This window comes from Columba livia, chromosome 1 (genome assembly GCF_036013475.1).
Source record: "Columba livia isolate bColLiv1 breed racing homer chromosome 1, bColLiv1.pat.W.v2, whole genome shotgun sequence".
Taxonomy (NCBI): domain Eukaryota; kingdom Metazoa; phylum Chordata; class Aves; order Columbiformes; family Columbidae; genus Columba; species Columba livia.
The window spans coordinates 193,854,758-193,882,265 of record NC_088602.1 but is presented as its reverse complement, the minus strand read 5'-3'; the positions used below and the strand labels follow the sequence as shown (position 1 = coordinate 193,882,265).

At 37.5% G+C, this 27,508-nt stretch overlaps 1 protein-coding gene across 9 annotated transcripts in view; it reads left to right on the top strand.

Moving 5' to 3' along the window:
- The first annotated feature begins 2,699 nt into the window (after positions 1-2,699).
- TAFA5 (TAFA chemokine like family member 5) overlaps positions 2,700-27,508 on the top strand; it is a 402,443-nt gene continuing 377,634 nt past the window's right edge. Inside the window, exon 1 of one of the 9 annotated variants that reach the window (XR_010469607.1) lies at positions 2,700-4,222. Coding sequence is in view for 3 of the 9 variants with exons in the window: in XM_021284162.2 (XP_021139837.1) it covers positions 4,111-4,222 (112 nt within the window). In the remaining 6 variants the exon portion in view is untranslated. The remainder of the gene's footprint in view (positions 4,223-27,508) is intronic. The other 8 variants (XR_010469610.1, XM_021284162.2, XR_010469605.1 and 5 more) reach the window with 8 other exon arrangements.

Here is a 27,508-nt window from a genome sequence, read left to right as displayed (position 1 = left end):
GTAAATGAGCAAATTAAAAAAGAATGGGAGGGCACTCTGTAAAGATCAGAAGAATGTTACCTTCCTTCTACCATGTACATGCTTGATCCTAAATGCACATTAGGATTTATCCTCTGTAGGTTGCACCTGTAGTAGAGGTCAACACCACTGCACAGCTTTACAGGTCTGACATCCTAGTAGAAAGCAGCGGTGCGTATACACATCATGGACAAACTGACACACACATAGAGCATACAACCAGCTTCAAACTATGCCTGTTTCTAGTGAATAGAAATATTTTGCTTGTATTGTAATTCCAGTTGGAGCAATGGCACAACCTCTTTTAATAAATAGGTTAAATATTATTTTAATTTCCTTGTAGATATTAACTCTTCCAACTGCAATGACAGCACAAGAAATCTTTGTGTTTGATTGTATGGTAATAAATCTGATTTCTGACAAGCTTGTTTGATTTTGATATACAGCCTTTAACTTGGGTTTCTATTTTCTTGTCTGTTTTCAGACATCTGTCCATGGGTTTAATCTTTGTTTCTACATCTCTGCACACAGAAAGGTCTGAATACTGGGAATTTCTTGGGAGATGAGGGAGACTTTAAAGGCAGAGGCTTCACACATTTTCCTTGAAAATCAATGTGAAGGGGACATGTCAAGAAAGAGGCAAGCAAATTAATTTAAGAACACATTCTGCCACTTTTTCATTGAGTACAATTTTACTTTGTGAATAGTGTCACTCTAGGGTGAGGTACTTTTTGATACAAGACAGCACAGAACAGGCAAATCATTACTGGAAATCAACATACACTCACAGAACAAAGCAGCAGTGACCTAAAATTACATTTTCAAAGAGCGGTTTTAAGTCTTATCTTGTTCTCACAATCAAATCAGAATATTTGAAAATCCTTCTTCATATAAAATCCCTTATGTAAAACTACTACAGGTAGCTGTAGAAAGAAACACAAAGGGCTCAGCTTGGTGGTCCTGGTTCTCAGTGAGTGGTAACCTTACTTATGGGTAACAATACTTATCCAACGTGAGAATTAACCTGGTCTCAATTGACCAGTGTCAGTTTTCAGAACTAGCAAAGCAATACTTTAGTTTCTGCATAAACTTCAGTCTTTATATGGGTGAACAGTAATCATGACTCCCACTCCTCAGACTGAAAGCTGGATGTATTTCCAAGGGAAATCCTCTTGTATAATAATAACTTAATGGATAAACTCTAAGATTTACTATATAAAATTCTACGAGCTATACTAGAAGATATAGCAGCATATATACTGTTGCAGCTATCCCTTGTGGTTTCAAAGTCTCTTAATCTATACATCATACTATATATCTCTTGTTGAGATAATAATGCTTTTTCTTTTTAGCAATAAGAAAATATATTCAACTGTACATTCAATACTTGCAGCTGTAATGGAAATCAAATTTCATACATACAGAAAACTGCTTAATTTACATGTTAGTCCTGGAATTGCAATGAGCAGCAGCACATCACGCTGAGGCATTTTTGTTGCTTAATACTTATTTACATTTGCTCTGAGAATAGGAAATTTGAAAGTCATATTTTTTAAAGTCATTATGCAGTAGTCTTTTACAAGATCAAATTGAACTAATACTTCAGGATACCAAAGAAGCTATGGAATTCATATTGACTTCCAAAGAAAATCTAGTGACTATGTCAGGGATAGATACATTAAAGAGATTTACTCTCTAAATGCAAAATAATAATAAAGTGTGACTTTAAATGACATGGGGGAGAAGAATAATGCTTAGCATGTTGTCTTAATTCTTGAGTTGTGTTTTATTGTAGTTTTTAAATGTAATAGAAAAGAAATTCCCGCTGAGGATATGGGAAAGTCACATCTTGGAAGGGGATGTTATGCATGTACCTAAATGACAGTTAAAGCTTTGTCTCTGTAAAGCATCCTTGAACACATCAGCCTACTGCTCTACCAGTTCAGGATGCAAACTATTGTGGCAAAAAATAAAACCTGAAATAAAAAAAGATTACATTGATTATGTCCTCATGGTGCAAAACTGAAGTTAGTTTCAAATGTCTTCTCAAGTTCATCTGTACTAAAAAAATCCCTACAGGCCTGTCTTGTAAATAGGATATTTAAGCGGCAAACAGTTAGACAAACCTGGGACTACTGAAGGAATATTGATCTATTTTTTCATGATATTTTCATTATGCAAGCAAAACACAGGAGGAGAGGACTGGGACATTTTGTGACCAAACTCCTCTTCTAGTCTGCCAATGCTGCCTGTGCTTGGAACATGACTACTTTCTGTAGAACTTAAAATATTAATTTGAGGACATTGCTATGGAGACTCCGAATGGAAAAGCTCAAGTACCTGGTCCCTCTTAAAACATTTCATTTTCTTAGTATTACCATAAAGGCTACTGGCACAAATTGGGTTTCATGTGGATGTGTTCCTGCCACTACGGCGACAGTCCCTGTAATGACCACAGATGAATACAGAAGGAGGCATGTTTTACTTTAACACCTATGGCCGTTTCGGGCAGAATACATCCCGGAGACTTCGAGCCACACCGTGCAGGTGAGGAGGCGGGAAGAGGCTCCCAGGGCCCCTTCTCCTTCTGCCGACACTCCGCCACAGCCAGGAGCAAAGTCTTCCCGAGGGGGCTCCGAGCAGCCGCCGCTTTCACCCCTTTCCCCTTTTTGCCCTTCCCCTTTCCCTCCCCGCCCGGCGGCTCCCCGGCAGCGGCTCTCAGCTGAAGGCCGTGAGGAGGCGCTGGGGGCTGGAGCTGGCTCTACCCCCGCAGAGCCACCGCGTCGTCCCTCTGAGCCCCTCGGCCCCTGCCCACCACACAGCCCCTGCCCACCGCACGGTCCCCTCCGACCCCCACCCCCGGCAAGGCTGGGAGCCGCCGCAGCGGGGAGACTCCCCCCGCAGCTCCTCCTTCCTCGCCGCGAAGAGTTAAGCCCGCCGCTCGCCGTGTCGCACCGGGGAAGGCGAGCGAAGGAGCGGGACGAGGCGCCGGCGGCGGGCTGGTGCGGGGGCGATGGGCGCCTGGAGGCGGGAGCGCTCCTCCGGCGGGGACGCGCAGGTGGCGCGGCGCCGGGGGACGGACCGCTCCGTGCGCTCTTCACCTGTGGGCGTGACCACAGTCCCCCCCTCCTTCTCCTTCTTTTTACTTGAAGGGCCGGCGGTGCTCTAGCGGCAGAGCCTAAGAGCGGAGCCGGCAACGCATAGAGAGGAGATCTGCCGCCGTTGACCGTCCTTGTTAAGTGTCCCACCTGCTGCGGATCAGGCCGCTCTTTGCACCTCCGTCCCGTCGAGCCCGCAGGACCGGCCGGGAGGGGAGATCAGGCTGGACTCGCCGGGGGGGACGGGGCGCCTCTCCGCCCGGCGGGCCGGGCTGCCCGACTCCGCCGCCGTCCTCAGCCGCTGGCTGGCACCGCCGCTCCCCGCTCCTCCGCGGGGCTGCTCTCGGGCGCGCATCGCCCTCGCCCCGCGGGGCTGCCAGGCGGAGCCCTCCCCAGCGGGCGGGCGGCGGTGGCCGCCGAGGTGCTGTCGCCCCTCCGCGCCCGCTGCCCCTGCGGCCATGCTGCCCTGCGCTGGGAGGCGGCGGCGGCCTGAGTGGGGGTCGCCCTAGAGCGGCGGGCGGGCGGGGGAGCCCTCCCCGCACTAGCATCGCTTCGGCCCGGGCTGCTGCCTGGGGGATCTGCCTCCCGGGGAGGGGGAGAAGGCAGGGGAAAGGACAGCAAGAGAAACAACTTCTGCAAATTAAAAAAGGAAAGGAAAAAATAAAAAGAGGCTCGTTCGTGGGACACCTTCAAAGCTCAGCACCACGCCAGGCATCTGAGTCCAAATAAAATCCACTACGCTAGTGAATCCCACCACAGTAACAGAAGGAAAGCTGGCTGCGGCCACTGCACCAAAGTCTTGCATGCTGTAGAGTCGCCTTGGCTTTGTGGCTGGAAGATGGTTCCTGCAACAGGACTGTGTTGCTGCTGACAAACCAGGGGGTGGTTGGAAGATGCCTTCTTTGAGGATTACATGTGGAGAAAGGCCGTCAGTCAAGGGGAGAGCTGGCTGGTAAACTGACTGACTTTCCTCCCCACTGGGGAAGTGGCTTCAATGGCTCCATCTCCCAGCAGAAGCAGTAGGAAAGATGCCAATGCCTTGCCAAGCATGTCCTCAACTTTCTGGGCTATCATGATCCTGGCTAGTCTCCTAATCGCTTACTGCAGTAAGTACATATTTGTCCTGGTGCTTTAGCTTGGCATAAATCCATGCCTTTCCTGTCTGAGGTAATGCTTCTGGCAAAGGCCAAGCTCTGAAGCTGTCAGGTGTAGGTACTGTGCCTTAGACTTGCCACCTCAATACTTCTCCTCCAGTCTCCCATTGTAAAGCAGCTAGACTGACACTTTAATACTGCTGCTTCTCAGGAGCATGGGATGTCCTTAGGTTGCAGATGTGCCATTTTCAGTGCAAACAGAAACATCTCTTAGATCTTAGGAATGAACTTTTTAGTGGTAGTAAATGATCCACTGCTCACTGTTTATTATTAAATGTTACCAGCTCTCTCCCAGACTGCTCCCTCCGTGTACACACTCCCCATCCACCTTCCATGAACAGGAGCTATTTTGCCTATGTTCATTGCTTTAGGAACCATGTACTTAATCAAGTGACAGATGTCTTAACATCTCCAGGATCATACGTTATTCTTTGACTATGAAATTGCCTCGGAACAACCCAGCACTTGCTTAGCATATCCTCAGCAGTTCAGTAAGCCTATGCTATGTATCAGTTTTAGAGCTGCATCACAGGTTATCGGTAGAGTTTTATATATTCTTTTTCAGGCCTGACAGACTGTTCATTAATCACACTGGCTTGCAGATAAGGCATCTGTAAGAATCAAGTTCCTGGTGTATCAATCGTTTTAAAGGTCTTTATTTTTTCTTGTTAGTTTTTTGTTCTTGTTAAGAGTAATTTTCAGCTGTTATGTAATATAAATACAGTTAATTACCATACTTCTGGGGAATCTAAGTTAGTCCATAGTACCAGAGTGGGAATCTTTTAAGGAGAACAGAAAAAGCAGTTTCTATGAAATAATAAAAGAATATGTAATTTATCAGGAGGGACGTGTATAACTTTGGCAAAATGAATCTACATTGTATTTTCCCAACCTGAGCTGAACGTGGTTTGTAATTTACCCATAGTACATATTTCTTTCATTAGCTTTAGCATGAAAGACTTTGCACTAGGCTTGTCTTATTGAACTGTAATAGGTGTATGTTATGATGAATAGGAAATGGATTCTGGTTTTCAGGAGCATGTCTGCTGCATTTCTTAACCTTCTATTCCATTCCCTCCAACCATATTATATTATTCATTTTTCAGTGTTGTCGTTGTGGTGTGGTTTTTTGTTTGTTTGGGGTTTTTTGTTTGGTTTGGGTTTTTTTCTTCTTTTTCTTCTTTTTCTTCTTTTTCTCCTTTTTCTCCTTTTTCTCCTTTTTCTCCTTTTTCTCCTTTTTCTCCTTTTTCTCCTTTTTCTCCTTTTTCTCCTTTTTCTCCTTTTTCTCCTTTTTCTCCTTTTTCTCCTTTTTTCTTTTTTCTTTTTTTCTTTTTTTCTTTTTTCTTTTTTTCTTTTTTTCTTTTTTTCTTTTTTTCTTTTTTTTCTTTTTTCTTTTTTCTTTTTTTCTTTTTTTCTTTTTTTCTTTTTTCTTTTTTCTTTTTTTCTTTTTTTCTTTTTTTTTTCTTTTTTTCTTTTTTTCTTTTTTTCTTTTTTTCTTTTTTTCTTTTTTTCTTTTTTTCTTTTTTTCTTTTTTCTGAAACAAGAATGTAATTGGCTACGAGAACCTTTAATTCACTATTTGCATGTTACAGTGACTTCATACTGACAACAGTGAAAGAGGCTTATTCTAAAAAGACAACATTTTGTATTTTTTTTTTTATTTAGCATATTTTACATGCGCTTCTCACAAATTGTATCAAACATGCCTCACTTTTGAATAATTTTATTTTTTACATAATGCCGTATTCAATGTGCAAATATAGAGGGTATACTAAACAACATACTTAGATTTAAAATCATTTATGTTCATACTGGGAGAGAAATGAGTCAGTAGATGCATATTACAGGATGAATAGCTCAAGTGTAAAGGGAATTCAGCTGGATATTAGTAATAGGAAATATTTCACTAAGTTTGTGCTGGAAATATCTTGGAAGGTGCCAGGCTTTTTGTGAGAAGATGAGAGTTCTTCTGTGCAGGTATCTTCTGTCAGCATAGCCTCAGAAAGAGTTGACTGTAAACTCTGACAGCTTAAAATTATTTATATTCAACAATGAGAGGTTTGACAATGTGGAATGTTGTTGTCCATTTGAATTGCTATATGTTGTTCATTATTTATTTTTTGCACTGTTTACTGATGCTGAACAATGCAAATGTTAGCTGATAATATGAAGGCAATTTCTGGTGTGCTTAAATGACCAGTTTCTGATTAGTTCTCTCATCCAGTGTAGGTGGTGTACTTCAAACATGTAGTACACTCTTCATTCCATATAGTGTTGAAAAGCACCATGCAGCTTAAAATATGCACTGTCAAAACACTCCACCATTTATATAATGTTGCACTGATTTGACAACTGCAATTCCAAATGTTAATGAAGCACCATGAACATTTTCTCTAGCAGTAGTATTTAAAAAAATGCAAAAAATGTTTTTGCTCTGTGGAAAGGTTGAAGATATTTAAAAACCAAGTAAAAAAAAAAAAAGTGAAGTTATTTCTAGGTAAAGTAGTACTGCAATTTTTATTATTTCTTTTAAAAATCATCTAGAATTTATTCAGTCTTTTTTTTTTTTTTATCTGATGCCTTATTTTTCTGAAGAAAAACATGTTGATGTGGAGGGTAGGGGTGGGCTCAGTTATGTTTTAAGAATAACAGCCTTGCCATATTTCTTAGGAAGTAAAGTAAAGAACTTAACTATGTAAGGTGATCTGTATTTTTCCATACACCTTATATTCAGGTATATGGAGATATATCAAGCAGGCTTCTGTAAAAAAAAAAAAAAAAAAAAAAAAAAAAGAAAAAATCTATATATAAAAAAAATAGGTGTATACATTATTAAAGTAATTATAAGAACCTCATATCTGTTTATCTCTCACTGTATCCTATTATTACACTTACATCAAACCCTGCAGCTCCAAAAAAAATCAGAACTTTTACGTTTCAGGTTTTAGCACTATAAATAAAACTTCTCATCTACTTTGCATATTTTCATTTTTAAGCTCTTGGTCTGACAAAGCTTATTTCTGAATCAGTTATATAAATGTTTCTTCCCCTTCCCTTAATTATTTTGTGCATCTTTGTTTCTGGGAATGTACTTATTGTAGAGTAGTCATCCCTATTACTGGGAGAAACCAATAAACACCATATTCTGAGTTTCACTTGACAGATAAGCATATTTATAAAGCATGTTCTGGATGTATGTGTACAGTCCATTAGACTTCCATCTATACTTTAGTGTTTGTAGCCCAATTTTGTTCTCTTTGGCATGGAAAAATGATAAACTGATCATTTGTTCTTTCTTAAATGTTTAGATCATACTTAGGGATAGTGGCTCCATCCTATGGTGGAAGAGAAACCTGCATCAAATCAATTAGGTTAGTTGCTATAGTGATAAATATAACGTAATATTCTCCTCTTGAAGAAAAATGGTCTGGTTCAGTAGGTTCTTAACAGGAGAAGCCTAAATGAAGTAGTAGAAATATGCTGTTTATGGTCCTTGGTGTGACCACCAAGGAGTTAATTTACTTAACAGAAGCAGCAGTAAATGTCAATACAGTCTCGGAAGGCTATCCTGGTAGAGGGTGACCACCTTTAATGGCAATACAGAATTAGAGGAGTTGTGGCATTTTTGGATGCCAGGCATGCATTCAGCATACTTGTTTAACAATCAGTAGTAGACCAGAGAATTACCTACAGTGGCTTCTTTAAGTTACTCTTTTTATGTTGTAAAGGTACACTGAATTGTGTGTTGGTTTTTTGTTTTGTTCTGTTTTGTTTTCTTCTTCTGTAACTGGGGTTTATGTTTTTCCATGTTAGAAAGTTTGGTCATATTAATAGTTTTCTGTGCTATGACAGCTGCATGCTACATCAGAAATCTAAGTAACACGTTTTTGAGTCAGAATTATTTTTAGTGCATTTATTCAGTTGGCTTTGCTGTAAATACTGAGCGCTTTTTGATGTAAGTAGTGACTTTTTAAACAACACATGATTCAGCTTTAGCTAAGTTGTGGCTGTTATGAGCTTTTGGCTTTCCTTTTTTTATACTGTTTTGTAAGCATAAGGTATAGAACATTAGACCCCTGTAGCATTCTGGGTTTTGCTGTTCTGTTAAGGTAATACTTCCAAGGACAAGCAAATGGGTTTTTCAAAAGTAACCATGAAAACTGAATTGTATTTGGAAAGTTCATCTTCTTTTTGAAAATATTGTGTACGAAAGAGGGCAATATGAAGCCCAGTATTTATGCTGATTAAATGGTGATAGTACTAGGAAAAAAGAATCCAAAACTCCACAAGGCAAAGTATTTCCTGGAACTCCACAGTTCTGTATTGCAACTTTGAGTTCTTTCACAGTAATAAGAAAAGGAAAGAGGAAATGTTCTCCTGATTCATTATTTCTTTTGCTTGCAGAATACAAAATAAGAACATTGTAATGATGAAATACTGGTAGGTTATATTAAATGACTGATTCTACAGTCTACCATTTAATTCTGTGGAATTTGTTGAGCAGAAAAATTAAGCCCCAAGATTTTGCATGGTACCATGCAAAATGCAGATAATTCACCTGAAGAATTATATTGCCTTCACTTTAAACTGAAATCCTGTTGTAACACATTGAGTGGACACTTCCCAGTTGAGAAATACCTTTTCATCGTCCTGCTCTGGAATGTCTTTCTGTCTAGAAGACACAGGCTGCTATGGTCTGTCTCTGGGTCCTATCATTCCCTTATGCTCTTTGAGACTGCCAGCATGGATGACAATTAGCTGTTACTGTCACCTGGACACCTTTCCAACTAGAGCTACCATCTCATCATGCATTGGCTACTGAACAGTTGTTAGCTGATAAATGGTCACTGCTGATACATGTTGGATGTACCCAAGTCAGCTCTGAATGAAGGCCTACTGCTCCTCTAACTGATCTGACATCATTCAGATCACTCTCTGTTTTTACAACTGAAGAAGACAGGTTTTTTTAATCTGTCCAACTGATTTGTATTTTTATTATGTTTTCTGCAAGATATATTGTGCTTGTTTTTTTCTCAAACTCTGCTCACAGAATAAATTTGACATATAGAGCAAGTATCATTTTTTAAACTTTTTTTAGTCTAGTTTGTGTAAAGAAATTAAAAATGATGCTTTTATTAAATGAGAAAAGCAAGACACTGAAATTTTGTCATTTTATGTAACGTCTTAGCTGCTCTTTTTAAGGTTCATTTTTTGAACTAAAACCAGTGCTTTGAACTTCACGGCCTATGCAACATACTACCTGTCAATGTGAATACCAAACTGATGTTGAGATTGTCTCACCAGTTGTGTTGTAGTCTGTCCAGATGATGTACTACATAGAAGTCATTGGCATCAACATAAGAAATGTCTTCTTATTGCTTTTAATATTAAATTCAACCCTTTAAGGCAAAGTAAGCACCATTTACAATTTCTCAAATGTATTTGAATTCCAGTAATTCTTACTTGCATTGCAAGTATAACCACTGCTATAGATGCATATAATGGGAAGCAGGGAAGGAGAGAAAACTAGAAACAAATGGATATTTTCAATTAGATTTGTGGCAGCAAGTCTTCCATGTCTTTCAGCAGTGTTGATAGGAGAGAGACTGAGACCTTCTTGACTCACTTTTTTTCTCTGTTTATGCAATTTACTGTATTGTTCATACTATATACTATGAAAACAGTATTGTGAGCATAGGGCAGAGCCTTACTGCTCCAGACAAATGTGTACACATGGGCTAGATTATATCTTCTTTTACTGGGGCCTCATTAATCTTTCTTTGCTTAGGGACTCCACTGAAGAAGCAGTAGTAAGTCCCACTCATTCTTTGCTAGAAGCTGGGGGCATGAATCTCTCAGTTTTTAGATGTAATTTAGTACTTCCTTAGTGAGTGCTCTAACCAAAAGGCTATTATGTAAAAAAACCCCACATAAACAGCTAGTCCATCATCTGGCTTTCCAAATAATGTTTATTAGAGGTATGCCTTGAATGTTGTCAATAACTCAGAAATGCATTTGGATACAGAAGTGTCAAAAACAGAGACAAATCTAGATAGAATTGGTTAACCACAGTCTTCCTGGTCTGCATATTCTTTGTTGCTAAATTCAAACCAGAAAGTTTTCATTCTTAGGCTCATATTTGGCCAGGTGTGTTGTTCTGCTGTTGGGCTGGGGATTTGCCTAGTTTTTTGGTGCTGTTGTTTGGTTTTGTTTTTTTGTTTTTTTTTTGGTTTTTTTTGTTTGTTTTTTTTTTTTTTTTTGTTGGTGGTGGTGGTGGTTTTTTTTTTTTTTTAATGGCAGTTACACTGCTTTTTTTTTGCACAGATGGCTGGCAAAATTGCTTATTGGAGCTGGTTTGGGAAGTTATCTCTTCATGAATATGCTTTTACATTTGTCTTGCAAAGAGGAAAATGTTATGTGGTGACTATTTGAAAGTATATGAAACATCTTTGGAGCAGGTTAGAGGTTCATTTTGAAGATTTTGTGCATGCTTTTCAGTAAATGGGCTTTGGCTACAGTTCAGGAATCAGAAAGATAATGGTAGAGGGTTTTGCATATATGTGATGATCTACTGATCTCCTAAAGACTTTTTGACCTGTGTCTTATTTTGATCTCTGGAGGGACTGCTTCTCTGGACACCTTTCTTCAAACACTTGATTGGTCTTAGATAACAGGAAAGTATCTTGTCTAGTTCTGAGGTGAGGAGCATAAATGACTATTTTTCAAAGGACTCTCTGTGCAATTGCCCCGTTGGTTCTTTCCTGAGGAACAGCTAGTTACTAAATTTCATCTACAATTTTGCATCTCCAAGCACATCTTTTAAGTGCCTGTGATCCAGTACAGCAATAAGGAAGTTTCTTCCCTAAAAAAAAAAAAAATGTCGTTTATTTTGCCAAACTATGTGCTGCTGTTGGAGAAAGCACAAACTATAGAGAGACCTCTAGCTATTGTTTTTCTTGTGGTTACAATTCCCTTCAAGGCTGTAGGCTGATATTACTTATTTTTAGTTATGATGTTCTCTCCCGCATTCTCTTTTAGCCTGAGTTAACACATGCTTTCAACTGATCCTCATCTTTAAGAGCTCTCCACCACTGGCACCTCTTGCTCTTCCAAGAGGAGAGTATTTTAACAAGGCAGTTTCTTATGATATTTTTAGGATCACATATCTGGTAAAGTAAAGCTTCCTTCTTTCTTTTCCCGTGACCAAAAGTAGCAACTTGAGCTGTGACCCCTGTGCTGGTTTGACTGAAAACGAGTTAATTTTCTTCATGCAGTTAGAAACCTTTCTTTTTCTTAGCTAGCACAGTCATTGTTTGAGTTTAGTTTGAGAAAAAGAGATAACACCCCAGGACAGAGTTAATATTTTTAATTGCTCTGGTCTGAGAGCCAAGGATGTTCTAAGCACTCTGCCTACAGGTGAGAGGCATCAAGGAAGCAGGGCATGGATGGGGCAGAGCTTGACTGACATCCAGACTGATCAATAAGAGTATTCCATCCCATTAGCATCATGCTTCATATTTAAGGAGAGTTGGGATCTTCTGCTCTCTCTGACTCTTCTTCACTCTCCTTGTTGGAGGCAGGTGAGTTCTGTTTGGGACCTTCTTTCGTTCGGTCTTTTGCCATTTTGCAGAGGCCTTTGGGCCTTTCTGCCTTTTTCCTCTTTTCTCTCTCTGGGATCAGCTGTTTGGTGTGGATGGACTTCATGAGGAATTGCATTTGGTATATTCTATTTTATATTCTATTTCTATTATATATATGTATATTTACTAGTAGCATATTAGTATTCTATTAAACTGTGTTTATCTCAATCCAAGTTTCTCCCTTCCTTTTTGATCCTCCCCCCTATTTGCCGGGTGGGGAGGGAAGTGAGCAAACAGTTTTTGTGTTTGTATTGGCAGCTCGGGTTAAACCACAACAACCCCGTTGTTCAATTTGGTGTTTTGAAGGTCCAGAACTGGGACTGTCTCTGGTTTTGTTTTGTATGGAGATTAATTCCAGAACGTTGTTAACAGATGTGCTCTGTTTGTATTTTGTGTAACGAAAACTGAAAAAAAGCCCAGAGCAGAATGCCTAGGAGATTGGTAACATTTCAAATTGCAAGTTATGTTCATTGGACTGATTCCTGATTTTTCATCTGTTGTAGAGAAGAATTGTAGTGACCAGTTGTATTCAAGCACTGTGGGAGAACCTGCTGGTTCTGTTAGCTGACATCATCTGAGAGAAAGGCCCTTAATTCTTACAGAAAAGAGGAATTGCTGCATGTGAAAAAGAAATTTGGGGTTCTGAAATCTATCAAAATGTAAAAGGGAATTTTTAATCTGCTCTTGTTAATCACAGTGTAATTTATGGTGGCTTTTACCTTTGCTCTTAGATATATTTTTTTTTTCTGATTATATTAGGGCTCTGTTGACAAATGTGTTCTAGGACGTGATACTCTGAGAATACTGTTAACTACAAATATCTGTATCACTTTTGGTACTCTCAGATGTCAGTGTCCCTTTTAGTGGAATATTTAATTTTTCTGTTGAACTACACCAGTGTAAAGTTTGGCAGAACAGCTTAGCCAGATGACAGAAGTGGGTTTAAACTAAGCTCTTGTATGTTCTTTAAATGATTTAACTGCAGGCAAAAATGTCAAAATGCTGTGGGAACAGTGACTTCTGGCACTTTTTCTGGCAGATCCAGAGGAGGCCACAGAACGATTAGGGGGCTGGAGCCCCTCTCCTGTGAGGTGAGGCTGAGAGAGTTGGGGTTGTTCAGCCTGGAGAAGAAGTGGAGCTGGGGATACCTTATTGTGGCCTTTCAATATATGAAGGAGGCTTATAATAAATACGGAGAGAGATGTTTTACCAAGGCCTGTAGTGACAGGACAAGGGGCAATGGTTTTAAACTGAAAGAAGATAGAGTCAGATTGTTCATACGGAAGAAGTTTCTTTATGATGAGAGTGTTGTGACATTGGAACAGGCTGCCCAGGGAAGCTGTGGATGCCCCATCATTGGAAGTGTTCAAGGTTAGGTTTGGCAGGGTCTTGAGCAACCTGGTTTAGTGGAAGTGCCCCTGCCGACAGCAGAGTAGTTGGATTAATGATCTTTACGGTCCTTTCCAACCCAAACTATTCTATGTCTTTTATTCTCTTGCTTCAAATTAAACTAAATAAGAGTGTAAGAGTTACCGTGAGAGGTTACCTTATAACTAATAGCATCTCTGGTGTTACTGAAAGGATTCACCAGTTTCTCATTTTTCTAACCCAAATTAGACTTCATATTTAGTTATGCCTTGGATAGACAGTTCTGTGCATCTTAAAAGAAAAGTGACTTTTTCTATGATTTTTTGTATAGTGAACAAATTTCAAAGTAGTTCTGTGTATAGACTGGAATCATAAAAATATATAATTTTTTTTTTTTCTGAATTGACCTAATATAAAAATGCGAGTTAATCTTCAAAATCATTTTATTGAAAAATATCAAAAAGGTGTTTGAGAACTTTTTCAGTATACTCTGTCAGTAGTGCTTTATTGAACATTCATTTTAAGATAAGAATACATATGTGTTTGTATACATGTGTGCTCATCATAAAAAAGATCAATATTTAATATAAAACTGAGAGATTTTAAAAATTATTATCACTGAACGTTATTTAAAGGTGGAAATTTTCCTGAAATTACCTACTGTAAGGCATTTGATCTAACATGTCTTTGTATATCCTAATACCTAGAATAACGCTTCTTTTAAGATACTCTTTTCAAGAATTTTCACAGATGTTTTCCTTTAAAGTTATCAGGTCCAGTTAGAAAACAAACAAACAATGACATCCACGTTTTAGAACTCAGATCCCATTGGGTTAAAATAAATGTCTGACAAATAGTTTCAATTCCATCTGAATAGAACTGGTCTTTCCTTTAGATTTCTCCAGTATAGTCATCTATATTTACTGTAATCTCCTTTTAAACTCAATGGAAACAGACATTTTTACAGTGCAGTTCATATGACCTGTTTTAGATACATGATGTAGTTTGAGGTAAGTTGTGCTGTAGAAGTGCTTGTCTTTGTTGACTGAAAAGCAGATGAGACAACTTGCTAACGTTATAACAATTGTGTTACCACATTAGTCCAGTTCTTTATTACATCTTCTGAGTGTTCCTTATTTTATTGTTGAAGCCCACACTTAATATTTAAATCCTTAATGCCAGTTAACTGGTTCAGTATTTTTGTAGGAAAGAAGAAGTGTAGAAAAATAGGCTTGTGATACAGATTCATTAAGACTGTAGGTCAAGATATTGAGCTACTGTAGCAAAGGATTTGTACAAACTGAGAGATACAGTTGGCATAAATTACTGGGATCTTCTGAAGATGTCTTTGCAAACAGCTTGTATCCTGAACATTTTTTGCAATGTGTTTTATCTTACTGTAAACTCTCCAGTTTCATTGCCAGTATTTTCACAATCTAGGCACTCTAAAAATACAGTCTTTCCCCAAAAAATTGGAAACTAGGTGAATTTTACTTGCATGTAGTAAAGGTTATCAGCTTTGGCATGCTTTTTCTTGTTTTTAAGCTCCTTCCATATGAAACAATATTAAACACATTTGCACCATGCATCCTTTTATGGTGTGATTAACATGTTTGACTCACCTTCATCTGCTAGTGATTTAGGTAGTAAAAGGTTTAAAGGTGAACAGTGTGTACATACATCTAAAAAGCTTCAGGGGTGAAAGGGACTAGAAATGCTTGCCTTGAATATAAGAACAGATATGAATTGCATTGAATATTAACATGCCACCCTCTCAACTCCTCCTGCTCTTTCTTCTCCCCTCACCTGGAAAATAAAAGCTAAGTATGAAAAAAGTTTATGTTCTGTAGTTATTTTTGGTAGGATATTGGGCTTTATGACCCAAATGGTTCCTCCAGTTGTATACTCTTCAGTGTAAGTGCTGTTTTTACAGCCCTTTTCATCTGGAGAGATTTGTTGCCTCCTATGCCTCATTCTTTCATCAATGTGTGTTTGTTCAAGGAATACATTGCTTCTTTTTTCATGGTTTATATCTTCATGGATGGTTTTTGTCTAACAGCTGGCTAAATCTGGTTGCACGGCCTGTATAACTAGGGACCTGTACCTGAATCCTGTCTATAAATTTTATTATTCTCTAATGTAATCTTATTTGCAATGCCTTACCAAAAAAACTTTTTAATAGTTTGTGGTGTTAGACGATCTCCCTTTCCTGTGCTTTTGCAGAGTTCTGTGAAGTTCTGCTATGAACTCCGAGAGTGATTACAGGTTGCATGTACTACCACTTGTAAATGCAATAAATGGATTTGAGGTATTTCAGATACAATTCCAAGGAATAAGTTTAAAAGCAAGTTATACTACTTGGTGTCATTTTAAAAGTAATTCCTGTGAAACAGCTTATTGCTTAACTTTTTCCATTTTGACATTTGACAGGAATATATGTAAACCAATATATTTTTTGGCACAAATATTACCTTGACTTCATAGGACTGACATTGTATTGAGCCAATGTAATAGCAACACCTATTGCTTAATGTTTTCTCAGATAATTTATATCTATATAGAGGAAAGGGATGTCCTTCAGAAACCTCTGTTTCATAGAGTGAAAGTAATTTTTTTCTCTTGATAATTTAGTATAAGCACAGATGCAAAATAAAATGAAGTGACTACCTTTCTTTTTTTTTTTTTTCTCCTTAATTCCCTCAAATTTATAGGGGATTTTTTGTCTCCGTTGAAGACCAAATTTGTGGAACTCAAGAAAATGTTTCCTACATTACCTTGTTAGAGCACACTCCCAATATATTTCACTGCCTTTCCTTTTGCTGCTTGTAGTAAGTGATGTGCATTTCCTTCCTGAGAGCTTAATTTAGAATTTAGTGCTCCATTTTGGCATAGAGACCCAATATTAGTTTTCTATATTTTTCAGTTTTACTTTCTTATTTTTCTTAGATAAGGTCAGGTGAATTGGCCCTACTGTTTGTCTTGCCACTTTCTGAAGTGCTTTTCTGTTACTTGATCTGACAAGTACAGCTATGTGAATCACAGTTTGCCAGTGACTTCTCAGACAAATTAACTTGATATATGTGCAAAGACTTTTTCTCCCAACTGCTAAATCCGCAGAGAATTGAGAACTGGGCTTGGCTGTTTTTCTTCCACATGTATCAGGTTCTCTGAGCCCAATTATGAACCCTGTGATATGGCATACTGTAGGCTTTCACATATGTACCTTATTAGAACTTAGTATACTGGCAGTACACAGAGAATATAATACGTCCAAAATTAGACTTTAATTTTTCTTCTGTCATTCTAAATTATTTTTAAAGTGTATTAAAGCAACAGATATGACCATGCACAGAAGGTTAGAACTACTGCACTGTTGAGGAAAAAGTATGCTTTCAATTTCAGTGCATGTAATTTGAACAAACATTTTAAGTTGCCAAAATGCTGGAAAGCCGTGGTGTATATGATGGTTATACATCATTTGTTATGAGAGGGATGTCTAAATTTCTTATGTATGTTAATATTACTCAGGTCATGCATATTTTGTGTAACAAAGGACACCTGTTTATTGTCTGGATAATGTACATTTTTCCAGTTGAGGCGTAGGAAGAGTTCTCTTAAAAGTGGATGGCAGGAGGCTAAAACTTAAACCAGAGCCAGTTGGTTTTGATCTTTGTTTGAAAGGGAGGATCACATAAAGCCAGTGGAATGAAAATTTCAGAGCTCTTCTGTAGAGTCAGAGTAGCATTTTTAAAGTATGTTTTTGACCAATTTCATATTATTATTTTGCTTTCTGTTTTACTCTTCTCAGAGTATATTTCTATAATGCATATATATATATAATGTTTTTAGATATATTGTTTTGTATATATATATTTGTTGTCTATATATTGGGTTTTGCATATATATATATTGTTTGGTTTTAATTGGAATATAATATGGGAACTTCAGAAGAAAAAAAGTATAAATTAAAAGAAACATAACAGAGAAAGTAAGATTTTAAATTTTGCTTGCTGACATGTTAAAAAGAATTGGAAGTTGGATATTAACTTTCATTTGCAGGCTTTGACAGCATTTATTTAAATGTCAACAAAACACCTTTCAAATCAGGCACAACTATGTGACAGGCAACCATCACAGGAAATTCTATCCTCAAAAAATGAAAGCTTGTCAATTTACACTGAAGCTTGTTTGTGTGTTGGTCTCTCTTCTTCTTACCTACATCCCAGGACTGACTGATGTGTAAACATGAGGATACAGGTATGAGAAAAACACGTGCTACTCTGGATCATATATTTTAGTTTTGCTCCATTGGAAACAACTGTATCATATTGGTTAATTTATATCTTGTCTGGAGTTTCTGAGAGGAGTAATTCTGTTTATTTAGGGGTAGTTTGATCAGTAGATAAGTGTAATACTTTTTCTTCTGTAGATCTTTCCTCCAAAATTTTATAAAAATGATTAAATATTTAAATATTGATAACAGCAGTTCTTTCTAGGACTGTAAGATTAATAACTTTATTGGTTCATAGGGCATGAGATGAGTCTATGGCTGCAAATCATTTAAAGAAAGCTAAGAGCTGAGTTGAGTGCTTGCTTTCGGATAGTGGATTCTGTGTGGAACATGGTCCTTCTACATCTTTTCCACAGGCACCTGAGTCTGAAATGTTGCTGCTGGTCAAGAACTGTTCTTGGTGGAAGGGAGAGTCTGCTTCTGTCTCTTGCTTAATGCAAGAACTGGAGGAGTTAAAGCTGTTAACAGACTGGCAGAATTTTAGTTCCCAGCATTGGTGGTATTTTAGCCGAGAGGTGGGAAAATCAAGATTGCATAGAATGGTATTGGGTAACTCATTTTGTTGATGCGCATACTGTCACAAATCTTGGCCCAGAGGTTCATCCACTGTTGCAGTGCTTAGCTCTGTAAAATACAATAGTGATAAACATACAAATGTATTTTTTTCATATAGAAAGTAACTCTTATTTAGACTATACTCAGGCAGGCAGAGTGTTGCTCGATACATTTAAACCTATGTGTATTAACAGTGACAGTACTCTAGGAAAACGACAGTAATGTTTACTTCCTGAGAACAAGGAATTTGAGCAGGTTTAAACACACAAAATGAGGAATGATTTATTGTTTGTAAACAGTTGAAAACACTCTTTAAATCAATTGTAGATAGCGAAGGAGAATTAATGACAAAAAAGATAAAACATTCTTCTTTTGCTGAACTTGAATTTAAGTTGACTAACAGTGAAAAAACACATTGGAAATTTGCATGAGTCTCTGAACCAGTGAAGCTAAGAAAGGAGGAAGAGCATCCACATATGAAGTTCATGGAAATGCAATCAAAATACGTATCAAATTCTACCTTTTTTCAAACCTGCCTGATTATTTTATTTGATATTTCTTACTTCTGTTTAAGTATACAGCTAGATTTCAAAAGGTATCACTCTTAAAACGTGCATTGGTTTTTTGTTCAATTCAGTGTACTATAACATTTTAAAACCTTTTCTTGTATATGTAGAACTTCTACAAATATTGAAAAAATAAGATCTTTTGTTCCTAGAATGTCTTGTCTTAGAGAGTGATTCCGTCCATACTGATCAGGGTACACATACACACAGCATAAGCCTCATTTTATAGTTTCGGGGTTTTTTTCTCCATTGCCTAACTAGTTTCCAGGCATATAAAAAGGCAATTTATGTAAGCTGAAGAATATTCATGAAGAATATTGATCTTATGCTAACAACATGTTTCTAAACAAAAATGTGTTTTCTATATATTTTTTCAATAGCATTGAAAAAGCAGTGGCTGTGGTGTGATTTTTGCAGGAGAGACTTAATGCATGTTATATTTGCCTTTGATAAAAGACTTATTACCTCAAGGAACTTAAACTATTATTTTTTAAAGAGACAGGAGAAAAAAAGAATAAACCTATGAAACATTCTCATGAGCAGGAAATTTGGCTAGCAGATGAACCAGGCAAAAGAAACTAGTCTTTTTGACACTTCAAGTATGAGGTACAGACTCCAATTTTGTGAAGCTCAAAACAAGTGTCAAGGAGTTTTATGGGCCCCATTACCTTTCAGGTTCATAAAACACTGCCAACAAGCATGTCCCTCTCTGATTTTCAGAGAAAAAATAGCTCAATTAGTTCATAGGAGTCTCTCGATTTTGTGTGTAAAAGAAGAAAATTAGGGTAAATTAATCTGAATAAATATAGTTTGTATTTTATGCCATTAATCTTGTGGGAATTAGTATCACAATGATGCCAATACCATTATAGAATTTTTGTTTCTTACACCTCAGTGTCAAGAATGATGAATGTAATTGTTTTCTGGGGATGGTGGTGCCATTAGAAGTTACTTTCACAGACCAATGCAGGCCTTTGAAAGTTGGAACTGGGATTTGTACACAGTTTTGTTGCTTAGTGGATATTTTCTGTTGCTGAGCATGGGCTTTTGAATTTCCACATAAAATTACAGTTCCCACTTCCTTCCATACATGCAGTGCAAATCTGAAGATGAGAATGATTACTTCACCATCACCAACTTAGGCCTGAAAAGCGGATAAGTTCCAGTAAGTCTTAGATGAAAACCAGGAGAATATTTTTGTTCGCACTCCAAATATAGATCCTGATGAGGAGTAAATAGGAGGAGCATGATCATTTTAAGAGTCTGAAGATGGTAGAGAAAAGAAATGTCAGCACCAGCTTGAGGTTGTGATCTCAGAAAAATGACCCAAGTCATTTCAGGCTATTGCTGTTTGCCTTTTGCTGCTGTATTTGGGATGGAAGTAGGAATATTTGGATATCAGCTATATCAAAGCTGCCAAATCTGTTAGAATTGATCTGACTGTCATCCCTTTCCATGTAATGCAGAGGTCATCCAGCAGAGCCACAGGTGCTGTCTCAGATGGGTGGCCTGGTCTGAAGCCCAGCTGACAGGTAGTGTTAGACAGGAGGGGTTTTAACTACTTTATTGAAGGCCTTGCTTAGGTAAAATTGTTCAGATTCTGGCCAGCAGCTGGGAGCATGTCCAGCACTGGTGTGTCAGACTGTTGCATGGTTTAGTACTTTTAACACCTGGTCAGCAGTCGTTATCAAACAGACAGCCTTTCTGAGCTAAATAAATGTAATGTACATTTGTGTACATGCATGTTAAAACTCAAGATCAAGGTCTTGTACCTGCATTTACAGAAAAACAATTACTTCACTCATTAGAAAATATTGTGTCAGATTCTCTAGAGGAAAATCATGGGTTTGACCCCTTTTCGAAAGAATAGTAAACTCATTAGAATGGTAGAAAAGCTATCAATATTTTTTTATATACTGGATTGACATGGGAGGAGAAAGAAGAGAGGCCTAATCTTCACTCGGTCCCAGTGCAGCTTTTGTTCCTCAAGTATGTAATTATTCACTTAAGAAATGAAGGCCAAAAAAACTGTTATAATTTGAAATCTCTTGTTTCATTGGCCAAATTGTTAAAACTTGCAACAAAAGAGGGAGAATGAGAGAAAGGAATGAAGCGGTTAATTTCTGTTTTACTTCAAGGCTCCCCTTTTCAAGATTTTCCTGATACATTTAGGTAACTGCTGTAGTGTGTGGGTCACCAGAGAATTTATTTTAAGGTGTAATTGTGTATCCTTGAATGCTGATACATGTGAACAGGCCAACCATTGATATTTGTAATTCATTTTTACATTGATAATTATTTAAAAATCTTCTGAATCTTAACAGTGTTTATTTCAGTGCTTTGCTGGTAATTTTCTAACAACTTACTGGCAGCAGCAGTTATTCCCAGAGGTGAAGCTGGTTTTCACTAAAAATAATACAGTTCCTTAAACAGCTACTTATCCTCCTGCTTTCCAGTTAGTAAAATTAGGAGTGTAGCTATTTCCTACTAAATTAAAAGCATTAATAATTTAATTTCACATGTAAAATCAAATTGTTGTTTCAGTAGCCTCGGTATGTAGAATTTGTTGTTCAGCTTGTTTCACTGTTTTAGAACAAATACTTCAACCATGGCATTATTTGATACGATGTGCATTTGGGATATTTTTTATTGCACTTAAGGGTGAAAATAATACCAAAGAATGCCTTATATCTAATGCTTCAAGAAGCAAATATATTTAGGGAACACATGTCTTATTTAGCTTGTATTTTAAAATCCTACTGGTATTTTAAAGTATGAGAAAAAGTGTAGCACCAGTGGATGATACTGAAGACTGAAGTAACAGAAAGGCGGGTGATCTACATTTAGATGAAGTATAACATCATGCATCTATGAATTACCAGCATGAATTTCTGCAGTAAAATGAGAGCTCATCTATGATCGTCCAAGAAGAGAGATCCTTGGCATATTGGTTAGTTGCAGGATAGCTATGAATCATTACTAGCATTGCAAAAAAGGTGTGTGACCCCAAGGTGAATTAGAAAAAAGAGAAGTACTAACGTCGCTATAGACAGCATTGTTGAAACTTCATTAGCAGAGCTATATATAACTCCCTTTATTCAGAAACTCATACTGAACTAGGTGGAAAAGTAGTTGGATATTCGGAGGAATGGGATGTTTAAAACTGCTTGGCTTCCTTAGTCAAACAACAACTGAGAGATATAATGTACACCAGAGAATAAACAACAGAAAAGAAGAAAATAAGGACAATGTTAGCTCAGCATTAAGTGGATGTACACTGACATCAATAAGGATCTCTGATTGTCAGAGTAACCAGGTTTTTGAATGTTCTTCCAGAGAGCTGGTAAAAAAAACAACAACAACAACAACAACAAAAAGCCACTCCTTGGAAGTAGGATTTAATTGATTTAGAAAAAGGATTTTATACATAAGGGTCTGTGATAGCAAGGCACTGGGTTTTATGACTTGGAGAGATGTCTTCCGGTCTTGTGTTCATCTAATTATATTGCTGTTCTTAATGCTAGGCATCTGTGAGATGGTAATATCTAGCTGTTAACGTATTTCTGTGTTGCCTTTTTTTTTTAAACAGCCAGTTGATTATATCACTCATCTGCTTGGTTTTAATTTAAGCTATTATGTGCCAAAGTTGTGCAGAATCTCATCAGGACTATAGCCTTGAAGATTCTCCTAACATTGTGTTTCCAAGATTGTAGGATGTTCCCCTGTTCCCCTCATGGACAAGCCAGTGAGGGAGACTGGTTATGAAGAAGTTACTTTTAGGGTATGTGTTATTTGTATTTGAGAAGGGTGGAATATGAACATGCTGCTATTCCCTTAAAGCAGAAGACAGTTGCTATAACAGGTTCTAAACTACTACCCATACTGATTGCCAGTGGTTCATGGTGTAGGTGGTCATATACAGTAGAATAGCCAGCCAGCAAGTTTGATTATATTTTCTTATACTTAGGTATTTTTGTTTACTTGGTACAAATTAGAACAATAAGAATATTTTACAGGCCTCAGTGCTTCTCTGTCACTTAAGTCACCATGACTTCGAGCTCTTACCACAATGGAAGTCACATCATGAAGGTGATGCCCGTCCAAACAATTATTTTTTCCTCCCTCTTCCTATTTTGGTCAAATTGGTTTTCAGACAGATAGCTTTCTTGGGTGCTATAGCTGGCATAGGGTGTGTGTAGGAACATGTTGCTGGTATAAGGGAGAGGTTACACTTTCTGATAGCAGTCTGCACTAAAATCGTGGAATTGCCTATGGATTACTGCCTTCATCTCCTGAAATCACTGACACGGTGCTTAGATCCTTTGAAGTGTTTGAGGCTTTTCAAGTTCAAGTTTTGACTTACAGCTGGAGTCTTTTCTATTCATCAATATTGAATGTCCAGTGAACTTACCCTTAGGACTTCCCAAAATGAGTCCTGGGAGAGATCCCCGCCTTTTGGGTAACGTATGTTCTGTTAATAAAACCTATTCAAGAACACAAATTTGTCTGGTATCATTTGTTTATCATTTATGGGTTATGGGTGTATGTGGTTCAAAGCAGAAATTTACTTGGTCATATCAAAAACTTACTCTGTCCAGTAGTCACAGCAGTAGCCATAAATAGATACCTAGGGAAGTTTAAGGACAGCACAAGTTTATATGACATTTGTTCCTAAAGTCCTTCTGTCCCACAGCTGTTTTCTGCTCAAGGAGTCCTGGGTTGGACATAGGCAGTTAATAAACCACAAATGTTTTCCATTAGCTCCATTTAGTATGCATGTTGAGAAAAGGAGTTATTTTTTTGCCTCCTGTATTCCATGAGATCACCAAACACCACTATAACTGGTGTAATTTACAATAGCAGTATACTGCTATACATTGTATCCAGCTGCAATGGGCAATGAAGCATAAGAAATGGGAAAGCACCTGTTTGCTTCAAGTGATATAATTATTTTTTTTTCAATATGACTGACAAAGGCTTTAGTCCACTTTCTGCTCTCTTAATTCATGACCGTCATGTAACATTCTCTATCACATACATATCTGAAATCTGGAATAGGGAATGAGAACAAGTAATAACTACATTTGGGAATCCAAGTATGTATGTTATGATGATGAGAATATCAAGCACTCTTCTACTAATAATATATTCTAAATCTTCTACCTTTCTTTTGCTAAATTCAGAATAGTATGTTATGTGTTTTATAAAGTATTCTTTATGCATGCACTGAGATAAAAATCTGCTCTAGAGTGTGATGTGGGTTGTTTTTGTTTTGTTTTGTTTGTTGTGTCTTCCCCCCCCCAACTCCATCACTTTAGAAACACCTTTAGGGGAAAGAGATTCTTTTAGGGTCATAAGAAATGTTCAGTTCCGTAAAAATGTGTTACAGCATTTATTTTTTAGGAATAATAGTTTTAAAGATAGACAACACAAAGTTATTTTTAGCTAGGATTTTAAACAATAATTGGGTCCTCTTGAAAGTCAGTTGGAATGGACTTGTGAACTTCACTAGGAATCTCTAAAATTGGAATTATGCAAAACTGCTCAAAATCTCTTTTCAACTCAAAGGTGTTGAAGTGAATCCCTAAATCCCTACTGTCCCTCTTGTATTACAATGGATAATGAACAGTCCATATTTCACTTGCCTAGTTGATCAAAGCAGTGGATTTCAGAAGTCTCACTGGGCATATATTTCCTTGCTGAAATGAGGACAGATATTGACTTTAGTATTTTTTGACTCTTTAATCAACATAAATTTTATAAACTGCAGGTTATTGCCTTATAACAGACAATCCTGTAAGATCTTGGTTTTTTTAATGCCATTGTCTCTTCTCTACTATTTTAAAAATATTTAAATAATTTTAAAATTAAAATTCTGCCTGAAACTCTAAATTAAAGGAGCACTTTAGATTATGAGTAAATTCTTTCACTGAATAAGCAGATTTAAGTCAATCTAGAGGTGACAATTCTGAGCTAACATCTGCCAAGCACTGGCAGTAACATAATACTTATGCAAAAGCTTATTACATTAACCTCGTAGTCAATGGGTTTAAAAGAAACATCCTTGGTAAAAAATCACATCAGAATTGTTCTTTCTGATTGGCTTAACAATACTGTTACTATTAACTTTATAGTGTGCTACCTAAGGAATAATTGAACCAGATGGCGTGCTAAACCCAGCTGAAGGAATAAAGACATTTTTACTTTTAAGTTGATCAAAATTAGGTAAAACAACATATGCTCATGTGCATTATGATTCCTTTAACTACATATTAACTGCTTTCCTTAATATTCTTCCTGGTGATCGGAGAGCTCTGCCTCCTGGAAAAAAAAAAAAAAAAAAAGAAATCCCTCTTCAAATTCTTCCTTTCTGACTCTCTGGTCACTCAAACCCCTGCGCTGTTCTGTTTTTGATGTAATTTAAATAAGCAGGTTGCTCACTGTAACATTCTTAAACTATGTGAAATTGAAACACAGGCTATTTTAGGCTGCATGCCAATGGTACAAATTGGGTCAGGTACATGGAAAAAAATTATTTGGAAATTGTGTCTAAAGAAGCACAACTTGCACAAATGAGCAAATTACATTTTATGCAACAGATATTGAGGAGGGAATTACAAATATTTTAGTTCCTGTTGTATTAGTCCTGACTTGCCACCATTTCTCTTTAGCAATGCCATGCAGGGCTAATAATACAGAATAACACACTACACCTCATACATTATAACTGCCTCAAAACATAAAGCACTATTATAATTACCCTTGTCATACCAATAACTCTTTTCAAACACTGACATTTTTTTCCTCCTGAAGATTGCCTGGCGAACAGAATGCAGCTCATGGAAATATGTAGTCCTGTTGCCTGAACTGATATAAAATTAAATGAGAGTGGAAACACCCAAATGAGATTTATGATCATAAACCATTATGGAATAATGGTTTATCTTCACATCTGCTGCATATCCAGGTGCTCTTAAAAGCACTGCAAAAGATTCATAAAATGAAGCTAACTATATCTCGGTTTTGTGGGGTATTCTGAATAATGGGCTATCATTAGCTTTATCATTTTATATGCTTCTGTCTTCCTAGTGTAAATGACTCTTTAGTCACAACTACCTGTTCAATCAGCTAGCAGAATGTAAAGTTAACAGTGAGTATCTTTTGTTGTGACTGGATGAACCTTACTTAGGATTCTTTGCTGGGAGAGCTTCAGATGGTTGAAGTGGGAGAGAAAAAATATCTTTGTCTTTTATCTATAATTGTCTAATCTTTTCCTCATCCATAAATTTCTTCTGGTTATAATGAAGTCCATAGAAGTAGTATGAGTTGTCAACCAGTCTAATAATGTTAATGTTATAAAGTCCAGAGACTAGTTTAAGCAGAAAAGACTCAGATCCCTTGTTTGTGTCTAAATGAAGAAGCTATGTGATAAAAGATAAATCAATATGTTTTGCTTGTTTAGCAATTTCCTGTGGATATGCCTAGCAGGTCATTTATATCAGCATTTATATCAAGGCATTTGTATCAGCAAAGTTCACACATACGTAACATTCTACCCAAAAATGTGTTGGTATTGGTACATGGCAAAGAATGTTATTTTCTTGGATTTAATGTTCATTTAAGTGGAGGATTAATAGTATCAGCTAAAGCTAAGCCTGATGCTATTAATGTTTCAGTTTCATTTTACATAGGATGCTGTTGCCCTTTTATTCTGCTTTGAGCATTTTTGTTGAGTCCTTCACTGGGCTTCAGTCATACATGATGCAAGTCTCTGTTACAGAATCATAGAATCACAGAACGGTTGATGTTAGACGGGACCTCTGGGCTCATCTGGTCCAACAACCCTGCTCAAACAAGGTTATCCAGAGCTGGTTGCCCATGATTGTGTTCAGATGTTTTTTTAGTATCTTCAAGGATGGAGATTCCACAGCCCCTCTGAGCAACCTGTGCCAGTGCTCAGTCACCCTCTGTCGTGGATGAAGGGAGAGGGATGCACTTCACTCCTAAGAGACAAGCAACAATAAAGTTTATTGATATAAAACAGTGAGGCAACAAAGTTCAATGATAAATGCAACAGTGGTTTAACAAGATTGAATGGCAAGATACACTTGATTATTTACTGAATAGAGGACATGGTCAGACAAAACTGTCAGGGAGACTCATTGGGTCATGAGGTTCAAAAAGGGCCCCCTTGCTTTCTAACTCCTTTCAGAGAAGTCTAGAAGCAGCTAGATCCAGACTTAGTCTTAGGCTTGGTAAATGGTTTATATCTATATTATATATGTATAATCAGTCCTTTCTATCACTTGGTTAAGACTTCAAAGTTTATCATGCCATTAGTCATTTACTGAGGATCTGTTGTGGCAATGAATCTGTCAGCCTCAAGGAGTAATCTTAGGAGGCATCCCTTCTCAAGGGGAGATCCTGGCGTGTAGCCCACTGCCATGCAGGAGAGCTCAAAGGGCTCTGGGCTGTTCACTATTTATAGAGTCAGATGATTGGCTCATGTTTGCATACCAACTGCAGATGTTGGTTTCTTCCAAATCTGGCTTGAGTTGGACATTGACCAGCACTGTGATTAGTTGGGTGCATTGCCATATTTTAGCCCTTGCTTATTTTGTTGTCTTTCTCTCCTGAATCCACTTTGAGTCAGGTACAGCCTCATCTATGATGACCACTATGCGTCAGAACGGGTGGAGGGGGAGAACACCACCACACCCTCACATTAAAAAGTGTTTCCTGATGTTTAGAGGGAATCTCCTGTGTTTCAGTTTGTGCCCATTGCCTCTTGTCCTGTCACTGGACACCACTGAGAAGA